Here is a 20,715-nt window from a genome sequence, read left to right as displayed (position 1 = left end):
ATTTGTCTTCTTGAGATCTAACCAAAACCAAGCGCCAAGCGATCACTGCCTTTCTCTCGCTAACCAGCTAAACATTGCTATGATAGATATGCAGTGAAACACTGGTGATCCGAAATGGAAGAGACTATTGACTATGTTTTTGTTTTTTTCTTGTTATTTTTTTTTGGGGGGGGGGGGGGGGGGGGGGAGGTTGGGGTGTTTAATAGCAAAACATAGATGCTAAATTTCTTCTTGGGTTAACCAATTTCGGTTTAACAGTCTTTCACTGTAGATTGTTTAAGTCAGGAGATCCTACAAATACATTTGTATTAGCGGCGGGCATTCGGAACATTTTCATGTTCCTGGTACGATTGTGTTCCTGGTGGCGTTGTTCCTGGTACGGATCCTGTTCCTGGTGCGATTGTTCCGGTCGAAGAGAGTTTCGTATCAGTCATGTCCTAAGTAGTACGGCGCATAGATGACACGGGTACGACGTTCGTACTCGTGTTTGTAGTACCAACCACAGACAGACAAGAGGTTCAGACTGGGGGGAGGGACGTAGGCTGGTTTGCGCGCTCTCTCTCTCTACACACACACATACACACACAATACACACACACACACAATACACACACACACACAATACACACACACACACACACAGTAACAGTAACATGACCAGGAACTTGTTCCTGGTGGAGGTTCCTGGTACTAGTTCCTGGTTGAGCTATGTTCCTGGTGTTACTGTTCTCGATAACCAAAACCCGTGCGGCACTAATTTGTATGTAGTATTGGTACCACCAATACACACCTGGATGGAGTGAGGTTCTAGTGGAGTGCCACATTTTTGGCAGTCCATTTCTGATGAAGTGCCCGCTTTGGCTGCTTGTGCCAAGTGGTACATATACACCACGATCAACAGCGCTGATGCTGAGCACAGCTTTTCTGTTTACAATCTGATATTGTCAGACAGGCGCAGAAGTCTTAGCACAACGTCTCTGCGACATCTAGCTTTTCTGTGCTACAACAAAAAATTAAGTTTTGAATTTGCATTGTAGTTCTTTAATTTTGAATTGGTTAAATGTAAATAAAGCAATGGAAAAATTTAGACGGCGATTTATTACTTTTTCTTGTTTTGCATAATTTGTAATTTCCCTTGCATTATTTGCCTTTTCCCCCTGCATAATTTGCAATTTCCCCCGCATAATTTTGGATATTTTTTTTGCATATTTCCGGGGGGCCAGATTGATGACCGTCACAAACCTGCCATACAAGATAGGATAATTTAGTGGAACATTGCCATATTGACTCTTGCTACTTCAGCTATCACCTCATATTGCCACTTAATTACACTAAAATGAACTGACTGTTTTAGATTCACAGTAAGTTCTTCATTTTCCAGTCAATTATCATAACACTAATTTTGGCAAGAACCTATTTATATATCATGCTGTCAGTCTTTGTCTTCAGACTGCTCTAGAAGCTGTTGACATGTTTCATCCATGGTGACAATTTACCAGTGAATCTTTAATATTTGTCCTCTTTTGAATCGTTTTCCGTCAATATTTCCAGTTGCCACAAATCATTCTAATTTTTTTTTCCATGACACGTACTACAAATTTCTGTTATTGTTAAATGTTTTGTAGCATAATATAATCTGAAACGATGTAAATATTACGTGCCAGGCAAAGCTGGAAGAAAAATAGAAGACGAAAAAAAATATCAGCCTTCTTTAAGTGGGGATAAAGACCTCAGATCTCCTGATTAGTGGTCAGACGTGTTACAATTTCACCACATAGGTTACCTGATATGTAGTTTGGACAGTTTAATGCAAAGAATAGGCAATGGATGTCTTGTATATTTTTTCCTCTCTCATTTTTGGCAGATGAGATAAATTCTTTTTCCTTTTCATGATAACTTCAGCGTTTTTCTTTGTCTTTGCTGCTTCGTATCTTCTAACAACTTTTCATCTTGATCAGTTACTTTGCCACATTTTATTCAGTTAATATCAGAGATTTAAAAATCTTTCATAATCGTATTTTCATATTTGTTTACATTAAAAATATGTCATAAACATATTGTCATTTTTGTTTACATGGATTTCTCTGTTGTTTCTGTTTCAGTTTTCTATTGTTACTACATAAATTTCTTAATATATTCTTTCCATATTTACAATTCTTTTCTTCAAAAGTCCCACTGTGGTTCCTGTGGTTGTTTTATGTTGTTTTTAAACTTATTTCTCTTTAGTATTTTTTTTTTTGGTGTGTCATTTTTTTAGTTACATTGCAACAGATTCTTAATTTTTTTAAAATTCTTGTTTTAACTACTCCTCTTCTTGAATTTTCTTTTCTGGTCGAATTTTTCATTCAAGCTTTTGGTTTGAAACTGTTGAAAATTGAGCTTATAGGTAATAGAGCTCTGGCTCACATTTTTGTCATGCACTAAATATGTTTTACTAAATTTGTTTATGCTAAACTAGTTTCACATCAAACATATATCTTACTCCAAGCATGTTTCGTACCAAAATTATTCTCTCTCATCATGCGACCCACCAAACTTGTATCCATTAACTTCCTCTTTGTGCCCCTAGGTTTCTTGCCCAAGGACACTGCCAAACACCACAGAGAACATGCCCTAGACATTTTGAAGAAAGCGCTGGAGGACGCAAATATAACACCAGAACAAATTGATGTCGTCTGTTACACCAAAGGTATGCCATACAGAATTGTCAAGTTTTGATTAATGGAATAAAATGTAGCATTAGAAATCCACCAAAGACATGGCATTGCACTTTAACAACTAAAAATTCAGGAGAAATCATATTTGTAGTTTTAAGTTAAAAATAAAACCATTCCATGAGGTCCTTTAACAAGAAATGAAAGGAGTAGGAGGTCCTTTGTTGTTTCCAGGAATTATGTGGCACTTGCACTTTAAGGCCATTTCAGTGCCAAAAAATAGGGCATAGACTTTTGATTTAATAGTACCCAAGAAAGCAGTAGACTAGAGACAGAAGTAGAACTGTGAGTGATTGGTGTGTTTACTTTGAGACCATTTAAAGGTCTCACAAAGACACAGCCACTAATATGATATCGCATAAAAAGAAAAATCCATCTGACTGTCTCCCTCTTAGAAGATGACTTCAGGTGGACTAAGCACTTAGCCAATGATAGACCTGCTAACTGGTACTATTTTACGTATTTTAGTTTTAAAAAATTACCTAAATACATGGATACGATTACAAAGGATTTAATACAATATTTTTGTAATATTTTAATTTTTTTTTCTCAATCGTGAATGATGTTGAAATTGATATTTTGATCAAGCCTGTAAATCCTCAGCCAATTGCCTGAAATCAGACAATCCATTATTCTCTACTTCAGAGGACACAATATTAGACAAAAATAAAATTAAAGAAATTATTTGCTCCGGTATGGAAAAGAAAGCCTAAATTAAAATTTAAAATTATGGGAAACGTTAAACTCATGGATGAAAGTTCGCCGGCATATGCCGGAAATTCTGGTTTTTTAGTAAATGTAATAATTGCCTTCTGGCATTTTGACTCTTCTACGATCGCGAACTTTTAATACTAGGTAATACCGATGTGTAGACTAATATTCTTTCAAAGGTGAGAATTGAACAGATGTGTCACTTTTCTTTCATACATTTGATCTGTTTACACATCAGCTGATGAGTCACATTTTGTACTATAGTTCTCTTTTCAGTTGGTTATTAAACGCTGATTTTCACTTTGACCTTTCACACCACTTTTGAAGATTTGCGTTGAATTATGCCTATAAGCTTATTTTATACTTCCGATGGTCTCAGATCTTATTTAAGCTTCTAATTCTTGTTAAATAAATTGTCAAGTGAAAATAAAATAGAACCAACATCTTTGACAATGAAGCCTTCAATCAAGGACTGTATTGCCAATAAACATAAACATAAATGGGTTATTTCCCTTTATAATACAACCGAAGATCATTTGCTTTGGGTTTGGTGTTAGCTTCTATATAAATTTTGTTTTCAATCATGCAGACTAAATACTTTTTTCTTTTTTTTTTTTTTTTTGGCTTTAAAAAAAAAAAACACATTTCGGGTCATAGAATTAATTTACTTTTCACTCTGGGAAGTTTGGCACTCAACCGGCGAGTCGTAAATCGCAACAAAAATAAATTAGCATCTTTTTCAGGCAAACCGGCTTCAACGTTAACTTTCACCCATGGTTAAACTGTGCATGACGATACTGAAGCATATGGCCAGTACTATATTTACGACGTGTATCGAAGCGCTCTCTCTCTCTCTCTCTCTCTCTCTCTCTCTCTCTCTCTCTCTCTCTCTCTCTCTCTCTCTCTCTCTCTCTCTCTCTCTCCCCCTCTCTCCCTCCCTCCCTCCTCCCTCCCTCCCTCCCTCTCTCTCTCTCTCTCTCTCTCTCTCTCTCTCTCTCTCTCTCTCTCTCTCTCTCTCTCTCTCTCTCTCTCTCTCATAGCCGTTTACTGCTTTCACTTTAGTTCGACAGTAAATTTTGCCGGACGCTAGTTCATAACAGATGGTGAGTCACGGCCTGTGCCGAAAGGGAGACTGAGTAATTTTTCCTATTTTGATGATTTTTTTCTCAAGTTCAAAGTAGCGTAGTAAAGCTGCTATTAGATGTTGCAATAAGATATTTTAGAGTCATAACTAGTGATTTACATACTTTTATTTGATATAATTTTAGTAGATCATTTGGGATTAGATTTTATAGGAAATAACCATAAAAATGGGTCAGAAATTTTAATTACTTCAAACGATATAATCAAAAATTACATAGTTATCTGAGTTTATACAAATAAATGAGAAATACTGCAATAATCATCAATATTTACAGAGTAGAAATATATAATCAAAGTCGTTTTGTAATGAAGCATTGTTGAGATATCCGCTCACCTGTACAGCAATATCCTTTTTTGACAGCAATAAAAAAAAATGCGTGATCACCGAATTGTAGGGATTTGTTGATCAAATGATCAAAACGAACTGGTTTTAGTAATGGCAATTGACAATTCTTAGGAAAAGATATGTAATATGCATTCCTTTGACGTTTGCATAGATCTAAACTATATAATAATAATAATAATAATAATAATAATAATAATAATGATGATGATGATGATGATCATTTTCATGAAAATAAGATAGTGGCTATCACCTAAACGCCTGCTAATTTTGGAAAAACGCAATAATTTCTCTTTAAAATAGCTTTCGAAATGCCCGTTTAAAAATAAATGGAATTCGCCTATATGTCCCCCTGACAGAAAGGAATTAAAAATAGAAAGAAAGAAAGAATAAAGAATTTTACTGAATCATTTGCGGCCAAAGAATTGACTCATCGCCTCCGAGAGTTTTATTTAACTTCCCAACGCCCCAAATTACTATCATTCATTCAATATAATTTACTCCTCCCCACTCCACGCTCTCCGGCACTTTCCTTCCATGTCCCTCAAACTGCTTTCTTTTCATGGAGCGTCCAATCAGCTTTTTACAATTGCCCATTTCCAATTGGCTGCTGAATAAGGACAATTCTAATTTCAATTGTCCACCAGTCTGTCATGAGCAAAGCCAAGAAAGCTCCACCTACTCAAATCACACATACCACGAATATGATAGGCCTTGTAGACCAGTCACTGGTCTTTGATGTTACACAACCATCCGCCAGCTTTGATCACATCGCTTTTGATGATGTCACTCAATATCTATCTTCTTCTCTCAACCCCTTTGACTGTACCACGAGTCAACATAAAAGAATATCGCGATGAGGTGCGAATCGTGAAGATGGAATGACGTAGCTGTGTTAAAGTTATAGGTTCAAAGTTCAATTGTCAGAGAGAACTGATGAGAGATCAAACTGAGGTGGTAAAATGAAAATTATTTCGTGGTAAAACGTTGCATAAATTAGTTTTATGTACAACAACACACACACACACACACACTTACTCTCTCTCTCTCTCTCTCTCTCTCTCTCTCTCTCTCTCTCTCTCTCTCTCTCTCTCTCTCTCTCTCCTCTCTCTCTCTCTCTCTCTCTCTCTCTCTCCAGTGCTGCGACAAAAAAAAGGACGCCGACCAGATAGCTAATACTATTTATGGAAATTTGTTGAAAATGGTCTGCTTATTGAACAACCGAAGCATCGTGGATAACAGAAATGATAATTGTGAATCAGTTGAAACACGTGATATCGATGTAATACTAATACTAGTAATAATCATAAAATATCAGTGTATGTATCTTACTCTTGATCACCACTGTAATAATAACAATATTATTATTATCATTATTATTATTATTATTATTAATAATAATAATAATAATAATAATAATAATAATAATAATAATAATAGTAAAAAATAAATAATATCCATTTTTTGACAATAAAAAATCGTGATTAACGCATTGAAAAGGGCGGGAAGGGGGGAGGATTAATGATCAGATAATCAAAATGAACTGTTATTTTAAAATAAATTGACAATCATAGGTTAAAATAAGTTATAAGTATTCCTCTGAACAATGTATAGATCTTAACATATTTTTATACTTTTTATTAACATACGTAAAACCTCACGATGATTTTAAGGAACAGTTGATTGTTACATGTCACAGAAACAGCATCTAATTAATCAACCAACGTTCTGTTTTCTTTTTTTTTCACCGGTGGAACTTTACTTGCTAATTCTGGAGCAGTTTGCAGGAAATGTTTTTTAACCACATATCTCATTTGAGCCCTTTCACAGCTTATTCGACAGAGTCCATTTGCATTGAGACAATGCTTGTTTTCAGTATGACCATTTACTGAGTAAAGAAAAAAATCAATAGTTATTATTGATATTGGTGATGATGATGATGATGATGATGATGATGATGATGATGATGATGATGATGATGATAATGATAATAATAATAAGAAGAAGAATTGTAATAATACGAGTTATAATAATAATATTGATTGTTAGTAATAATACGATAGTGATCGCCTAGAATGATAATAATAAGAAGAAGAAGAATTGTAATAATACGAGTTAGAATAATAATATTGATTGTTAGTAATAATACGATAGTGATCGCCTAGATGCCTGCTAATAATAATAACGTAATAATTTTCCTTTAAAATATAGTTCTAAATGCCTGTTATTCAAAATGGAATCCGCCTATATATACCCACTCTGAAATATTTTTAGCAAAAATAAGATAGAGAAAGAAGTTTACTGTAGCATTTGCGGCGAAAAAATTGATTTATCACCGGTCTGCGAGAGTCTTATTTGACACCCAGACAACGCCCCAAATTACTTTCAATTCATTTCAAATCTACTCCACCTCTCCAGCAATTTCATCCCATGACATCCAAACTGCTTTCTATCCATGGAGTGCCAATCAGATGTTTACAATTACCCATTTCCAATTGGCTGCTGAAAAAGGACATTTATAATTTCAATCGTCCACCAGTCGGTCATCGTCAAAGTCAAATAAGCCCCTCCCTCTCAAATCACATATCCCCTCGAATGTTCGGCCTTGTAGCGCAGTCCACCGGGCTTTTGATGTTACACAATCATCCGCCACCTTTGATTACATCGCTTTATGATGATGTCATAATATATCTATCTACCCTCTTTTCTCACGCCCGTTGACTGTATCAACGGGCGATGTAGAAGAATATCGAGGGAAGGTGCGAATCGTGAAGACGGAATGGCAAATCGGTGTGAAAGTTATAGGTTCAAAGTTCAATGCAATAGAAATCGGTCCGTGCTAAAAATGTGCGTACATGAGTTTTATACACACACACACACACACACACACACACACACACACACACGCTCTCTCTCTCTCTCTCTCTCTCTCTCTCTCGTGTGTGTGTGTGTGTGTACTACTACTACTACTACTACTACTACTACTACTACTACTACTACAACTACTACTGCTGCTATGATTACTACTATTACTGCGCTATCATCATCAACATCATCATCATCATCACCATAAAATAACAACAACAACAACGTTATCATCACCATTTGACTCGTGTTCTTATGTCTCTGGAGTTTGTCTGAATACGGGACTATTTTGTTAGCCAACAAAGAATTAGACAAGGTGTGTTTACACATTCATTGTGCAGAAACCTGTCATTACAAATCGGTGAAATAAATACTATATTAAAAGTAGATTATTACTCTTATATTTACTACCATGTGTTAGGGTAACAAACTCAGATAACATCAATTTGAATTTTTTAAACAATTAAAAATATTTTTCAGGTTAATTTTAAATAGAAAAATATACATTTTTCAAGAGAGAATAAACTATACTCACCATTTCTTGATATCAATGAAAATAATTGCGTCTTGAAGATGAAAATGTGGCCGTTATATCCATATAAAATAGAAAAATGTAGAAGAAGTGTATGGTCAGCAATTGCAGTGTAAAAATGAACGATTTTACGAAATCTGTCCTATAGCCTGACTGACAATGAAATCCAAGCGGTGCATTCTACCGGCAGGGATAAATATAGGCCAGTTCTCACGTTCTGGACATCTGTTATGACGTAACCACATGGTGGTCTCCCCGTCATCGACGGTGGGTCGTTCCCATTGGGGGTGAGGCGGTAGTAAACTAAAGTGAAAGATTTCTAGTGTAATAAACGGCTGTGCTCCCTCTCCCTCTCCCTCCCTCCCTCCCTGCATACAAGGGGATTCGTTTCACGATTGTTGTCTGTTACCTCTCGCGTTATCATGTTGGCTCCGACATTGGTAGCCGCGTCAGTTGCTTTAACACACATTCTCGGTGTGTCTTATATTCACACATCTTGTCACACATCAATTTGACATAATTTGCTATATTTCTTTGTAACGAGTTCCAACATACAATTCTCGAATCACTATTCCTTTGTAATTTATGATTGTTCGTCTCTCTCTCTCTCCCGAATTTTTTATGTAAAAAGGAATGTTTAATTTGGAATCCAAACGGATGTCTTAGGTTGAGTTTTGTTTGCTGCCATCTGAATTCCTTTACTTTGTCTGCAAGAAAAAAGATCAATGAGCTGCGTTCTCCTTAAGACAAAGAAGAAATACAGGAACAAAAACTAAACGATTCTGCAACATGTCTGCAACATTTGTAGATCGCTGAAGCGGCCTTAGGAGACCGTCCTCACGAGGTAGATTCACTTGTTATTATAATCATGGATCTTTTGTCAGATGTCGTTTATAAAATTTATTTATTCAGTTTTTAGTAACATTTGTAGGGCAAACCTTGATTGATTGGTACAAGTTTAAAATTTCCTAATATTAAAAATATAACATTGTTTTGGTTCTCCGCCACCATTGTCGTTGAAGTACATTATAAGGTAGTGCAGAGCAGTGGTCCTTGGGATTTGTTTTTTCTCTAAATGTCTTTTTCTATTGTATTGCCTTAGGGTTGATGGAGACTCGAGGGTTTTCTTTTCTACTAGTTCTAGTTATAGTTAGGTCGTAATAAAGGTTCTAGGGTTTTTGTTTTTCCTAGTAGTACAGTTCACTCCGCTTAATCGCACATCGGTCAATCGCACACTCCGCTTATACTCTACACATTCCCAAATAACGGAATTTTTTCTATTTAATCGCTACACCTTGATTGGACTGACAACCAACAGCCATATGAAATCAACGACACTGTTCCCATTCCACACAACTTTTCAGCTAAAGCATTCAATCTATTCGTTACAATTGACATCAATATACCCAACAGTGATAAACTGACATCTCAGGAATCACTGGATTCCGTTCAGCCACATAAAAGATAATGTCTAGATAATGAAGATGAGTCAGCGGAATGTGGCACACCACCCCTGACAAACACTGAAAAACTTAACATAGTAAATAAATTACGCCACTTCATCCAAGGAGAACGCTTGGCAAGATGATCTACATTGGCGAGATTATTTTTATTATTTTTATTATTATTATTTGATATAGCACCAGTATCCACAAATAGTGCTCAGAGGTGCTTTACAATAGTTTTTTTTTAGTATCACATATGTTCATTCATTCGATGACAAAATCACTACAGCAGTCACACACAGATTGGAGACAAACGTTTATAAAGAGCTCACACAGAATAGAAAGCAATCAACGCTTTGTGATTACTGTTCTAACAAACAATAATGTCACATTTTGTTGTCTATACACTGCGTGGCATTTTCCCCTCTCAGGGGTATTTTAGTGCTAGGTCAACTCGACCCCATTAGTGAGGTCAGCCCATGGGTAGAACAGGTAGCGGTCAGGGGAAATCTGTGATGCTGCTGATGGTAATTAATTGCTGCAATATTTCATGGTATTGCTCAGTTGCTAACATGAATATGAAAATTGTTCCCTCACCACAAGCAAAGCAATGGTTTCTTTCATCATTTGCCATGGTTGATAATAATGTATCTTCTTAAGGCTGCTCATAAGAGAGGTGTCAATTTAGTGGTTTTTGGGCTATCAATGAAATTAATTTGTTGTAATTTGCATATTAATAATTTAATTCCCATCGGCAGAAAATGATTGAAACAAGCATCATTGTAAAGTAAAAATGCTGATCTTGACACATGCCAAGTTTTGTTGTCCAGGCAGTAAAATCTTTAAAGATATGAATATTTTTATTGTAAAATTCTTATTTGGCATGACTTGGTGAGATCTTCATTTTCTCTCCACAGATTCCATGCCATGAATATGTCCAATATATCAGGAATAAAATATAAACCATTAGACGAAAATTTTATTAATCTTATTTTTTTAAAGCATTTAACTGATTTAAATATTATGTAGTTTTGGGCACATTTGAAAGCCAACTTTTCAATGGCTTGATGACTTTTTTCTATACTTAAATCAAAAATCCCTTACGATTCAAGTCAAAATTACATTTTTTATGAATGTTAGGCATTATTGTTTGAAGATGTATACTGCTTTTGTGTGGTTGTCTCAGGAAATGCCGACTTTATAGTGTCATATAGATAGGGGTCAATGTTTAGGGTCATTGAAATCCATATCAATTACTCTTATTTTTGCATGTTGAATAAGTAATATAATGTAAGTTCAAGTTCTCCTTTTATGCACAAGTGAATGTTAACTTTTTATAGACTGAAGCGTCCATATGGCAGTGATTTCCCAAAAATTAAATGATCTGCTGTGGTATGCCTGTGGTGTTATACTGATTTGACTCTGACTGTTATTCAATCTAACAGAATGTTTGACATGTCTCTACTATTATCAATTTCTGCTGAGCTCACTGATGGTTAAAATAAAGTTCCAGACAATTTTGGAAAAGACGATTTACAGGCCTGATTTGATGCAATGACTACATACATGTCATACATCAACTGTTGTGTTTCATCACGTTTTGTACTATAATTATAATTTCAGTTAGTAAAATGCTATTATTTTTTCATACCTTTTTAAGGATTTGTAAGCTTTTATTTCTTGTTAAATAGACAATTTTAAGAGGAAATTAAATAGACCTAACATCTTTGACAATGAAGCCTTCAATTAAAAGCTGTATCGCTAATAAGCTTAAACAGAAAGGGAGTATTTCCCTTTATAATAACGAAAATTACTGAATTTTGGTTTTAAAACTATAATATAATGATCATGGGCCATTCCACTTCAAGTGGACCAAGGGTGGGAACCACGCCCCTTTTTATTTGCCTCAAACTTGGCTCTATTGAAGATACCAATGAGACAGGAAGAAAGCCAAATTTTCATTTCAGAATATGGATATTTGAAATTTTTGAAAATTTGCTCTCCAAAAGGTGTCAAAATCAAATTTGCTTGCGGGTCCATATTTGAGGGACTATAACTTCTTTGTTAATCAAGTGAAATCTCCCAAATTTGGTAAATCCTGTACAACTTTTACAAGTATAGAAAGGAAAACTATTTTTTTTTCAAGTTTTGGAGTTATCTGCCCTTGAAAAATGGCTCCGTGGGCAGTATGGCAGAAAAATGACTTTTTTCCAAAAAAATTTTCATGACTTTAATAGATCATTGATGATATGTATCTCAATAAATGACATATGGTCCAACATAATATAACAAAAATATGGGTCTGATGCTACAATTTTTCGAACAGTGAGTCTTAACGTAATGCAATACTCATCATATTTTGATTTCTTCATGTCCCATAAGTATCTTCAATTGAGCCAAGTTTGAGGAAATCAAATTTTAGAAAATTTGGTCCATTTGACGTGGAATGGCTCTCATTTATAACATGGATCATTAGATAACATAATGGAAAATATCTTGCTACAGTTGCAAAATGTCATCTATTGAATTGAAGCCCGCTCTCCGATTTTTTAAAAATCTCAAAACTTACAACTGGTTGGTACATCAACATCATCGCACATCATCATCTCTTACCACCAACGCCATGCTTCACATGTCAACCCCCATCAGATTGCCCAGGTTCACTCGGTCGAGAAGTCGGGAAATGGTCTTGAATTTTAAAATTTCCTCAAGATCGGGAAAAAACGGTCTTGAAAATAAAAGACAGTCTTTATTTTTCTTGTCTGAGTCGGGAACTTTCAAATCGGGTGTGGTCATAAATGTGAAGTTTGGTGTCTTATCACTTATTAAGCAGTGATGATAATCTTCCGCGGAATTCCGGGATTTTGGGAATTTCTCAAATTTGTCGTGTCAAACATTTTCCTCAAAACCACAAAATCACCATAATGTCTTATGTCATATTTTGACACCTGTGCTCAGTCTCGTGAAATTTGGTGACGGTCCCGTCTTTATGACGTCGGGCCAGACAGAATGGCGCCAGATGTCACAGTTGATACAGAAGACCAGTGGTATTCTTTGATTCTTCTTCTTCCAGTGTCATCTCATGGGTTGAGGTCGACTTGAAATGACACGCCAATCTTCCCTGTTGACGGCTTGCTGACTGCATTCGTCTGCCGACAATCCTGTCCATGTCCTCACATCATCTATCCAAGTTCTTGCTGGCCTGCCTCTTCCTCTTTTCCCCTCAACTCTACCCTCAAGAATGTCCTTGTTGACAGTTTGATGGCGTCTTAGGTGTCCAAAATAGTTTTATCACTTTCATTAGGGTCGGTCTGATATCAAGGATGTCACAGACTTCTTGATTTGTTTTCTTTTCTTTCCAACTGATTTTTCCAAGGCGACGGAAAGTCCACATTTCAAAGGCCTCAATTCTTTTCTCTATTTGTTTGTTCAAGGTCCATGTTTCTGAGCCGTAGGGAAGTGCTGAGTGGACATAACATTTGAGTATTCTTATTCTCGTTTTCATCTGCGTTTGTTGCAAAGTTAAAATGTTATTCAGTTGGCTGAACCTCGACTTAGCTATAGCAATCCTGTTTTTCACTTCCAGCTCATTCTTTCCGTTGTTGGTCATTGTCTGTCCAAAATATTTAAAAGAATCTACTTGTTCAAAGTTTTGATTATTAATTTGGACTTTTGCGATTTTTTCAGGCTTCTTTGACCTGACCATTACTTTCGTCTTTTGAACATTCATATCTAGACCCTTTGCTGTACTGTTCAGGTTTACTTGATTTGCAAGGATCCATAGATTTGTCTCGTTCGATGCCAACAATACTGTATCATCTGCATATCTCAGATTATTTATCCTCCTACCTCCAATAACAATACCTGGAATGTGCTCGGTTTTACGGAAGATAAACTCTGTGTACAGGTTAAATAGATATGGAGAGAGGATACATCCTTGACAAACTCCTCTTTTAATTGGCGTGAAAGGTGACAGATCGCCCTGAATCCTGATGGCTGCTTTTTGATGCCAATATAGATTTGTGATTAGCCATATATTTTTGACATCAATGCCTGCCTTTTCCAGACATGTCATTAATTCTCCATGCTGTACCCTATCAAATGCTTTTGTGTAATCGATAAAGAATGCATAGATTTCTTTTTGATGATCAAGGTATTTTTGTGTGATATTATTTAAACAGAAAATTGCTTCTCTTGTCCCATTATTTTTTCTAAAGCCAAACTGTACATCGCCAACTTCATTATCGATGGTAGACCTGATTCTTTCTAGGATGATCTTCAATAATAATTTAGTTACATGGGGCATCAGACTTATTGTGCGGAAATCACTGCAAGTTGTCGCCTTTGGTTTTTTCGGTAGCGTGATGTAAACCGATTTGGCAAGTTCGTCTGGAATATAGCCTGTATTGTAAATACTATTAAAGAGATCTGTTAGTTTCACAATTGAGAATTCTTTCAAAATTTTTAGCATTTCTGTTACAATGCCATCTTCACCCTCAGCCTTGCCATCTTTCATATTTTTCAATGTATTTTCTATCTCACATGCGAGTATTGGAGGACCGTCAGTGTTGCTTGGCAAAGGTATTTGGGGCCTGTCATCATCAAATAACTCGCCAATGTATTGACACCATCTTTCCTTTATATCCTCTTTCTCAAATAATATTTTACCATTCTTGTCTTTAATACAGTTATTGTTGTTAGTGGTGCGTTTTTTGCCCGAAATTTGTCTTATTTCCTCGTGGGCTGCTTTTCCATCTAGGCCAAGTATTTCGATCATCCTGCATTTGTGGTTAAGCCAATTTTCTTTTGCTATGCGACATTTGTGTTGGATTTTCTTATTCAGCGCTTCATACTCTGGTTTGTTCTTCATTTGTTTACGTTCTGACATGAGATCCAAAATTTCTGGTGTCATCCATTGCTTTCTTGTTCTTTTCTCCTTCTTTGGAATATCCTTATTACCGAATTTTATGCTGTCTTTGAATATGTTCCATTTTATATCAATTTCTTCAATTTCATTTGCTTGTGAGAATTGTTCTTGTGATTCAATAAGTAGTTCATCATATTTGTTCGAAACAGAGACATTATATTTCTCCTGCAATTCTGATGACCATTTTAGACGATCGATGTCCAATTTTTCTAATATCTTTGGTTTTTCAATTTTCTTTAGCTTTAACGTTAGCTTTGCAATAAGTGGGTTATGGTCAGAATTGATATCAGCTCCCGGGTATGTTTGGCATGATTTTACACTGTTGCGAAACCTTTTCCTGATCATAATGTGATCTATTTGATTTCTACACCAGTCCCCTGGGCTTTTCCTTGTGTATAATTTTCTCTTTGGTTTCTGGAAAAAGGTGTTGGTAACAATCAGCTCATTTTCAATGCAGAATTGAACTAGTCTGTCTCCATGCTCATTTCTAACCCCAAGTCCATATTGGCCAACCACATCACTCTCTTTCCCTTTCCCAATTTTAGCATTTAGGTCACCCATGACAATTAACACATCCCTTGATTTTACGTGTTTCAACATACTTTGTAATTCTTCGTAGTATATTTCAATGTCCTCATCCGAATAATCACTTGTGGGTGCATATGTCTGGATGATTGACATGTCAAAAGGTCTGGCTCTCAATTTTATCATCATGTTTCTGGAACTTACAGCATATATACCTATAATATATTTGAAAATGTTAGATTTCACCAGCACACCCACACCATGTTGATGTTCACTACCTCCAGAATAGATAAATGTGTGAGTGTCTCTTTTTACGCGGGTGGTTGGATGGGAGCATCACCCTTGAATCATATACCTATGATGTTCGCATGGGTGTACGATCCGATAGTGATGTCGTTTCTTCTTCTCTTTACTAGCCTATCCTGCTTCTTTGGTTTGTGATTGTATTTTTGACAGGGGATATTTTTTTTCCTGTAAATCCTCTGCCTGTTTGTTCTTGGTTATTTATAATTTAGCTTATGATATCTTTAGGTTATGCTTTTGATTGACATTTGTACTCTTTTTGTTAGATTGCTTGTTTTTTTGTTTCAGCGGTCTCTCATATAACCTCAATTGTGTTGGAAGAGACCTAAAGCAACAAACAAACAAAAAAAAAAAAAAAAAATCTCTTTTTACAGTACCCTCTTCTGTCCATCTGTGCTCAGACACTCCTAGGATGTCCACCTTCATCTCATCCGTCTCCTTAATCAAGTTGTCCAGTTTACCTAGTGTATATAATGTCCGGACATTCCATGTTCCAATGCGTAGACATTTCCTGCATATTTCATACATACATTATCGGACTCCAATCCTCCCGCAGGCTTTAGATTGACGTCGTCATCCTCGTTTGTACTACTCCTGAAGAGATTGTCTCTTCCCTGTTAATATTTACAACAGGTATCACACCCGCAGGGGGCTTAAGGGTACCTGTATAACTTCTATAAACTTTACGTGGCATGATTCATTTCAATACAATGGGATAATACATAGTAGGGCCCCAATCCTTTCTACGATGGCCGACCGCAATCATTTAACGTCTTTGACGCGCTCCACGTGTGCCATACACCTTGCTGTAACGCCTTCAAGTCCATTGTCCATGTTGCTGGATCATCTGCAATCTCCGCCATAGCAGTCTACATGCACATAAAGGATAGACGACTCCTTACCCTCCGGCAGAGCCTTTGGGTTCCCTCATATAGTTTAGCCGGTCAGTCAAAACCGTTACCCGGGGTGTGGCCACTGAGTGCACATCGGTTACTTGGAGCCATATACGAGTTAGACACAAGAGGTGGAGACCAAATAAGTTACTAAGCCATTTCTCAGGATCACTAAGAAGCGTGACTGCCTTTCACCGTGAGGTACTACTCCTCCCTCTCATGCCCTACACCCCTTCTTTGATTAATGATGGTTGAAGGGGAGGGATAAACGGGTCTTGATTTTTTTTCTCTGATGTAGTTGCCTATTGCCTTTTTAATCTCTCTCTCTCTCTCTCTCTCTCTCTCTCTCTCTCTCTCTCTCTCTCTCTCTCTCTCTCTCTCTCTCTCTCTCTCTCTCTCTCTCTCTCTCTCTCCCTCCCCCTCTCTCCCTCCCCCTCTCTCTTTTTTTTTTTTTAACTTAGAATTAATAGGGTCAATTCATAAATTATTCTGGTAGAGAAGTCCTCCCCCACCCCCCCTTCTTTCTCTCTCTCTCTCTCTCTCTCTCTCTCTCTCTCTCTCTATATATATTATATATATATATATATATATATATATATATATATATATATATATATATATATATATATATATATATATATATATATGTATATATATATTTCTTTCGCAACCATACATTAGATAATCTGGTTATACAGAGATACAATAAAGCAATGGTGATTGGCGAAGTTTACTCCTCTTTTTTCTTTTTTTTGCTTTGGACTCTGGTTTGAAATTTGAGAAATTCTTTGGTTGTATATATAAGCTGCATAACCACTAGATTTCTGTAACAAAGATATTGTAGCCTGCTTTATAAAGTAAAAATCAAAAGAAAACACTTTCTGACCTTTTATTTGAATATTATTGTAGGCCTTAAAAATGTTATGTGAAAAGGACAATTCATAAAATGTTTACAAAAAGTAAATTTATGTCTAATGATAAGAATGATTTACACTAGTAGTAATATATTACATAATACAAAACGTTCCTGTTATTTTTACATTTAGCTTGTGTTTGAGAAACCGAGAAACTTTCCTACTTTTTGATAAATTATTATTATCATCACTGATTATGCTATGTTAAGTTAACTGCTAAATCATCATGTCTGGTGGGACATTCCAGGAGTTCTGGACCAAATATCCGGCTTTCAAAGACTGGTTAAAAAATACTAGCAGCAATCTTGAAACATACTGCATATTGTGTAAAAAGACTATTTATATCAAGACCATGGGAAGGTCTGCTTTGACTTCCCACATGCAAGGGAACAATCACAAGTCACTAGCATTGGCTATATCTAAGAGTGACAGGAGGTCGTTACTTAACTTTGTTGCAAAGCCGTCCACGTCTACTAGCTCTTGCGCTTCTGATTCAACGCAGGCACAGGTGATGCCAATGCCTTCATCATTAGATAGTCTGATGTCATTGATGCTGAGATTTGGTGGTGTGTGTGAACAGTAAAGGAAATCCACTCTGCCAGTTCGAGTGAAGACATTGAGGAGAAACTATTGGTCTTGAAAAAAATTTGGCAGTCTTGAATTTTGAAATGGGTTTTGAGTGGGAACCCTGATTGCCATTGCCACAACCAATATCATCATCACTATTACTACCACCACGACCACCATAGCTTCATCATCAATACGGCCACTAGCTGGGTGGGGTTCCTGACCTCCCATAGTGGGCAGGGAGGTACTTGCTGTGTCTTCTATCCCCTATATCTGTTTTCCAACTTGCTTTCTGTCTTTGTCTTGGAATGAGATTACATGGTTTTTTCCTGGCCCTGGCCTGATTCCTAGGTGGGAGGGAAACAGTCAAATGCATAGTTATTGTTTTGGGAGATGATATTTTTTTACGTGTAAATCATCTCTCTGTTATGTATTATGTTTGTTATCACTTGACACGTCCCGATGGATCCGTGGCTGAAACAGAACAAGAAATTGCCAACACTCTGGCCGAGAGGCTGGCGCACAACTCCTCGTCTGCACACCACACACCACAATTTCTGAGCCATAAACAAAACGCAGAAAACACACCAATAAACTTTACATCTACAAACACTGAAGACTACAACAAACCATTTACACTTGAGGAGTTGGGTGCCTGCCTCCGTGACACAAATGTCACAGCACCGGGTCCTGACAACATCAGTTATGAAATACTCCGACATCTTCCACAAGATAGTCTGGTTGTCCTTTTGAATATCTATAACTTACTTACTTATCCGAACCAGCGACCACCTGAGCTCTAGCCCTTCGGTCTTGTGCCATGACGTAGAAGTTAGATGTCTTTTGTAGTTGTTCCAGGTGACTATAAAGTGTGTTACTGATGCTTGGATTTGGTGGGAGGAATGTGCATCTCAGGTCTTCAAGAGGTTGACATTCAAGCAAGTGGTGTGTTACTGTTTCATTGGGGTGTTGACATAGGGGGCAGGAAGGGGATGTGTCTTTTGTAATTTTGCTTAAATGGTTGTTGAGCGGTATGTGTTGTGTTCTTAGTTGAAAGATGATGCTTTGCTGGTGTCTTCTGAGCTTATTTAGGCAATCAGTCTTTACAGGAGTGGTCATATGGGAAAACATACATATACCCTAGTTGTTCCAGGTGACTATAAAGTGTGTTACTGATGCTTGGATTTGGAGGGAGGAATGTGCATCTCAGGTCTTCAAGAGGTTGACATTCAAGCAAGTGGTGTGTTACTGTTTCATTGGGGTGTTGACATAGGGGGCAGGAAGGGGATGTGTCTTTTGTAATTTTGCTTAAATGGTTGTTGAGCGGTATGTGTTGTGTTCTTAGTTGAAAGATGATGCTTTGCTGGTGTCTTCTGAGCTTATTTAGGCAATCAGTCTTTACAGGAGTGGTCATATGGGAAAACATACATCTACCCGTGGTGCTCATTGCCCAACTGTTCATCCATTCTTCTCTCTTATTTGTTTTGATTATTTGTTTCGCTGTTCTAAGGAAACTGGAATTGATGGTTGTAAAAGTGTTGATCCGAGTCTGGCTAGTCTGTCTGCATTGTCATTTCCTGGTATATTTGAATGTCCCGGTATCCACTGGAGAGATAAGTCTACTCTGTGTGTTGTAAGGAATTCATCTAGTTGAGATCTTAAACTATTGAACGTTGAGGAGAGTTTATCTAAATCGAGAGCTTGGAGAACCGATTTGGAGTCTGTGAAGATGACAGTGTTTTGAAGTTTTGAAGGGTTTAGCTGGAAAACAGAAGAGAGGTGTCGCAGTGAGGCTTCTATTGCAACTGCATCTGCCTCGTAGTTTGAGCAGGAGCTTCCGCAAGAATTGTGGATTTTATCACAGGTTTTATCTGGGTATTCTACTACAAACCCATACCCAGCATTTTTAGTTCCTTTGTGGGCAGATCCATCTGTGTAAACATGTATCCAGTTGTCTTGGTATTCTTGTATTGTCTTCATTGCTAATGTTTGTATATCTGATTTGTTTTTATTTCTTGTTGTTTCTTCTACGAGGTTAGTCTTTATTTTTGGAAGTTTTAGTTCGGCGTATGGAGGTTTTTGACTGATTAAAATAGATTTTTCTCTGTTTTCTGGGAGTCTGTGTCTTTCATTCAAGTTGTTAGCAATGTGTAGCAGGGATTTTTGTTTTAATCTCGTTCTTGGTTTCCATTTCTCTGCCAGAATTCTGTTTGGATGGTTTTCCTCTTTTCGTTTATATCTTTCAACCATTTCAAGCACTGCTGATTCTCTGCGAAGTCCAAGTGGTTCCACATTAGTATGTATTTCACATGCTGCTGTGGGTGTCGATCTCAGGGCACGGGAGATGAAGCGAAGGGCTTGGTTTTGTACTCTGTCCAAGGTTTTGTGTGTGTTTTTACTACCTACATTTTGGAGGGCTAAATTGTAGTCCATAAATAGAGTTGTCGAAGCGAGTTTTTGTCTGCTCCCCAATTAGTACTGGCTAGTCGTTTTAGTAACTGGAGTCTCTTTGTGGCTTTGATTTTTACATTCTGAGTGTGTTTGTTCAGAGATAGTTGTCTGTCTAACTGTATGCCCAAATATGTGGGGTTTTCTTCTTTCGCGAGTCGATGGCCTTGGATGGAGAGTGTTATTTCTTTCTTGGAAACAGGATGGCTCTTAGTAAATATAGAGTAGACTGTTTTATTGCAATTAACTTTTAATTTCCATTTATCACAGAAGGTGTTTAAGCTTTCTAAATCTTCATTTATTCTATTGGAGGCTATTGGTAGGTGCTTCGTAGTATACCACATAACTAAATCGTCAGCATATAGGGCCTTTTCTGTCTGTAATA

The 20,715-nt window shown here is 36.8% G+C and overlaps 1 protein-coding gene across 4 annotated transcripts in view; it reads left to right on the top strand.

The window, feature by feature from the left end:
• The window catches only part of LOC144977198 (putative tRNA N6-adenosine threonylcarbamoyltransferase), a 162,863-nt gene that overhangs the window by 13,375 nt on the left and 128,773 nt on the right, over window positions 1-20,715 (top strand). For all 4 annotated transcript variants that reach the window (XM_078922147.1, XM_078922146.1, XM_078922144.1 and 1 more), the window contains exon 3: window positions 2,570-2,689. In XM_078922147.1, the coding sequence (XP_078778273.1) occupies window positions 2,570-2,689 (120 nt within the window). The remainder of the gene's footprint in view (window positions 1-2,569; window positions 2,690-20,715) is intronic.

The sequence above is a fragment of the Berghia stephanieae genome, chromosome 7 (genome assembly GCF_034508935.2).
Source record: "Berghia stephanieae isolate SIO BIC M18660-M18661 chromosome 7, UCSD_Bste_1.3, whole genome shotgun sequence".
Classification (NCBI taxonomy): Eukaryota; Metazoa; Mollusca; class Gastropoda; order Nudibranchia; family Aeolidiidae; genus Berghia; species Berghia stephanieae.
Note: the sequence above shows the minus strand (reverse complement) of the source record. Positions and strands in the feature narration are given on the sequence as shown.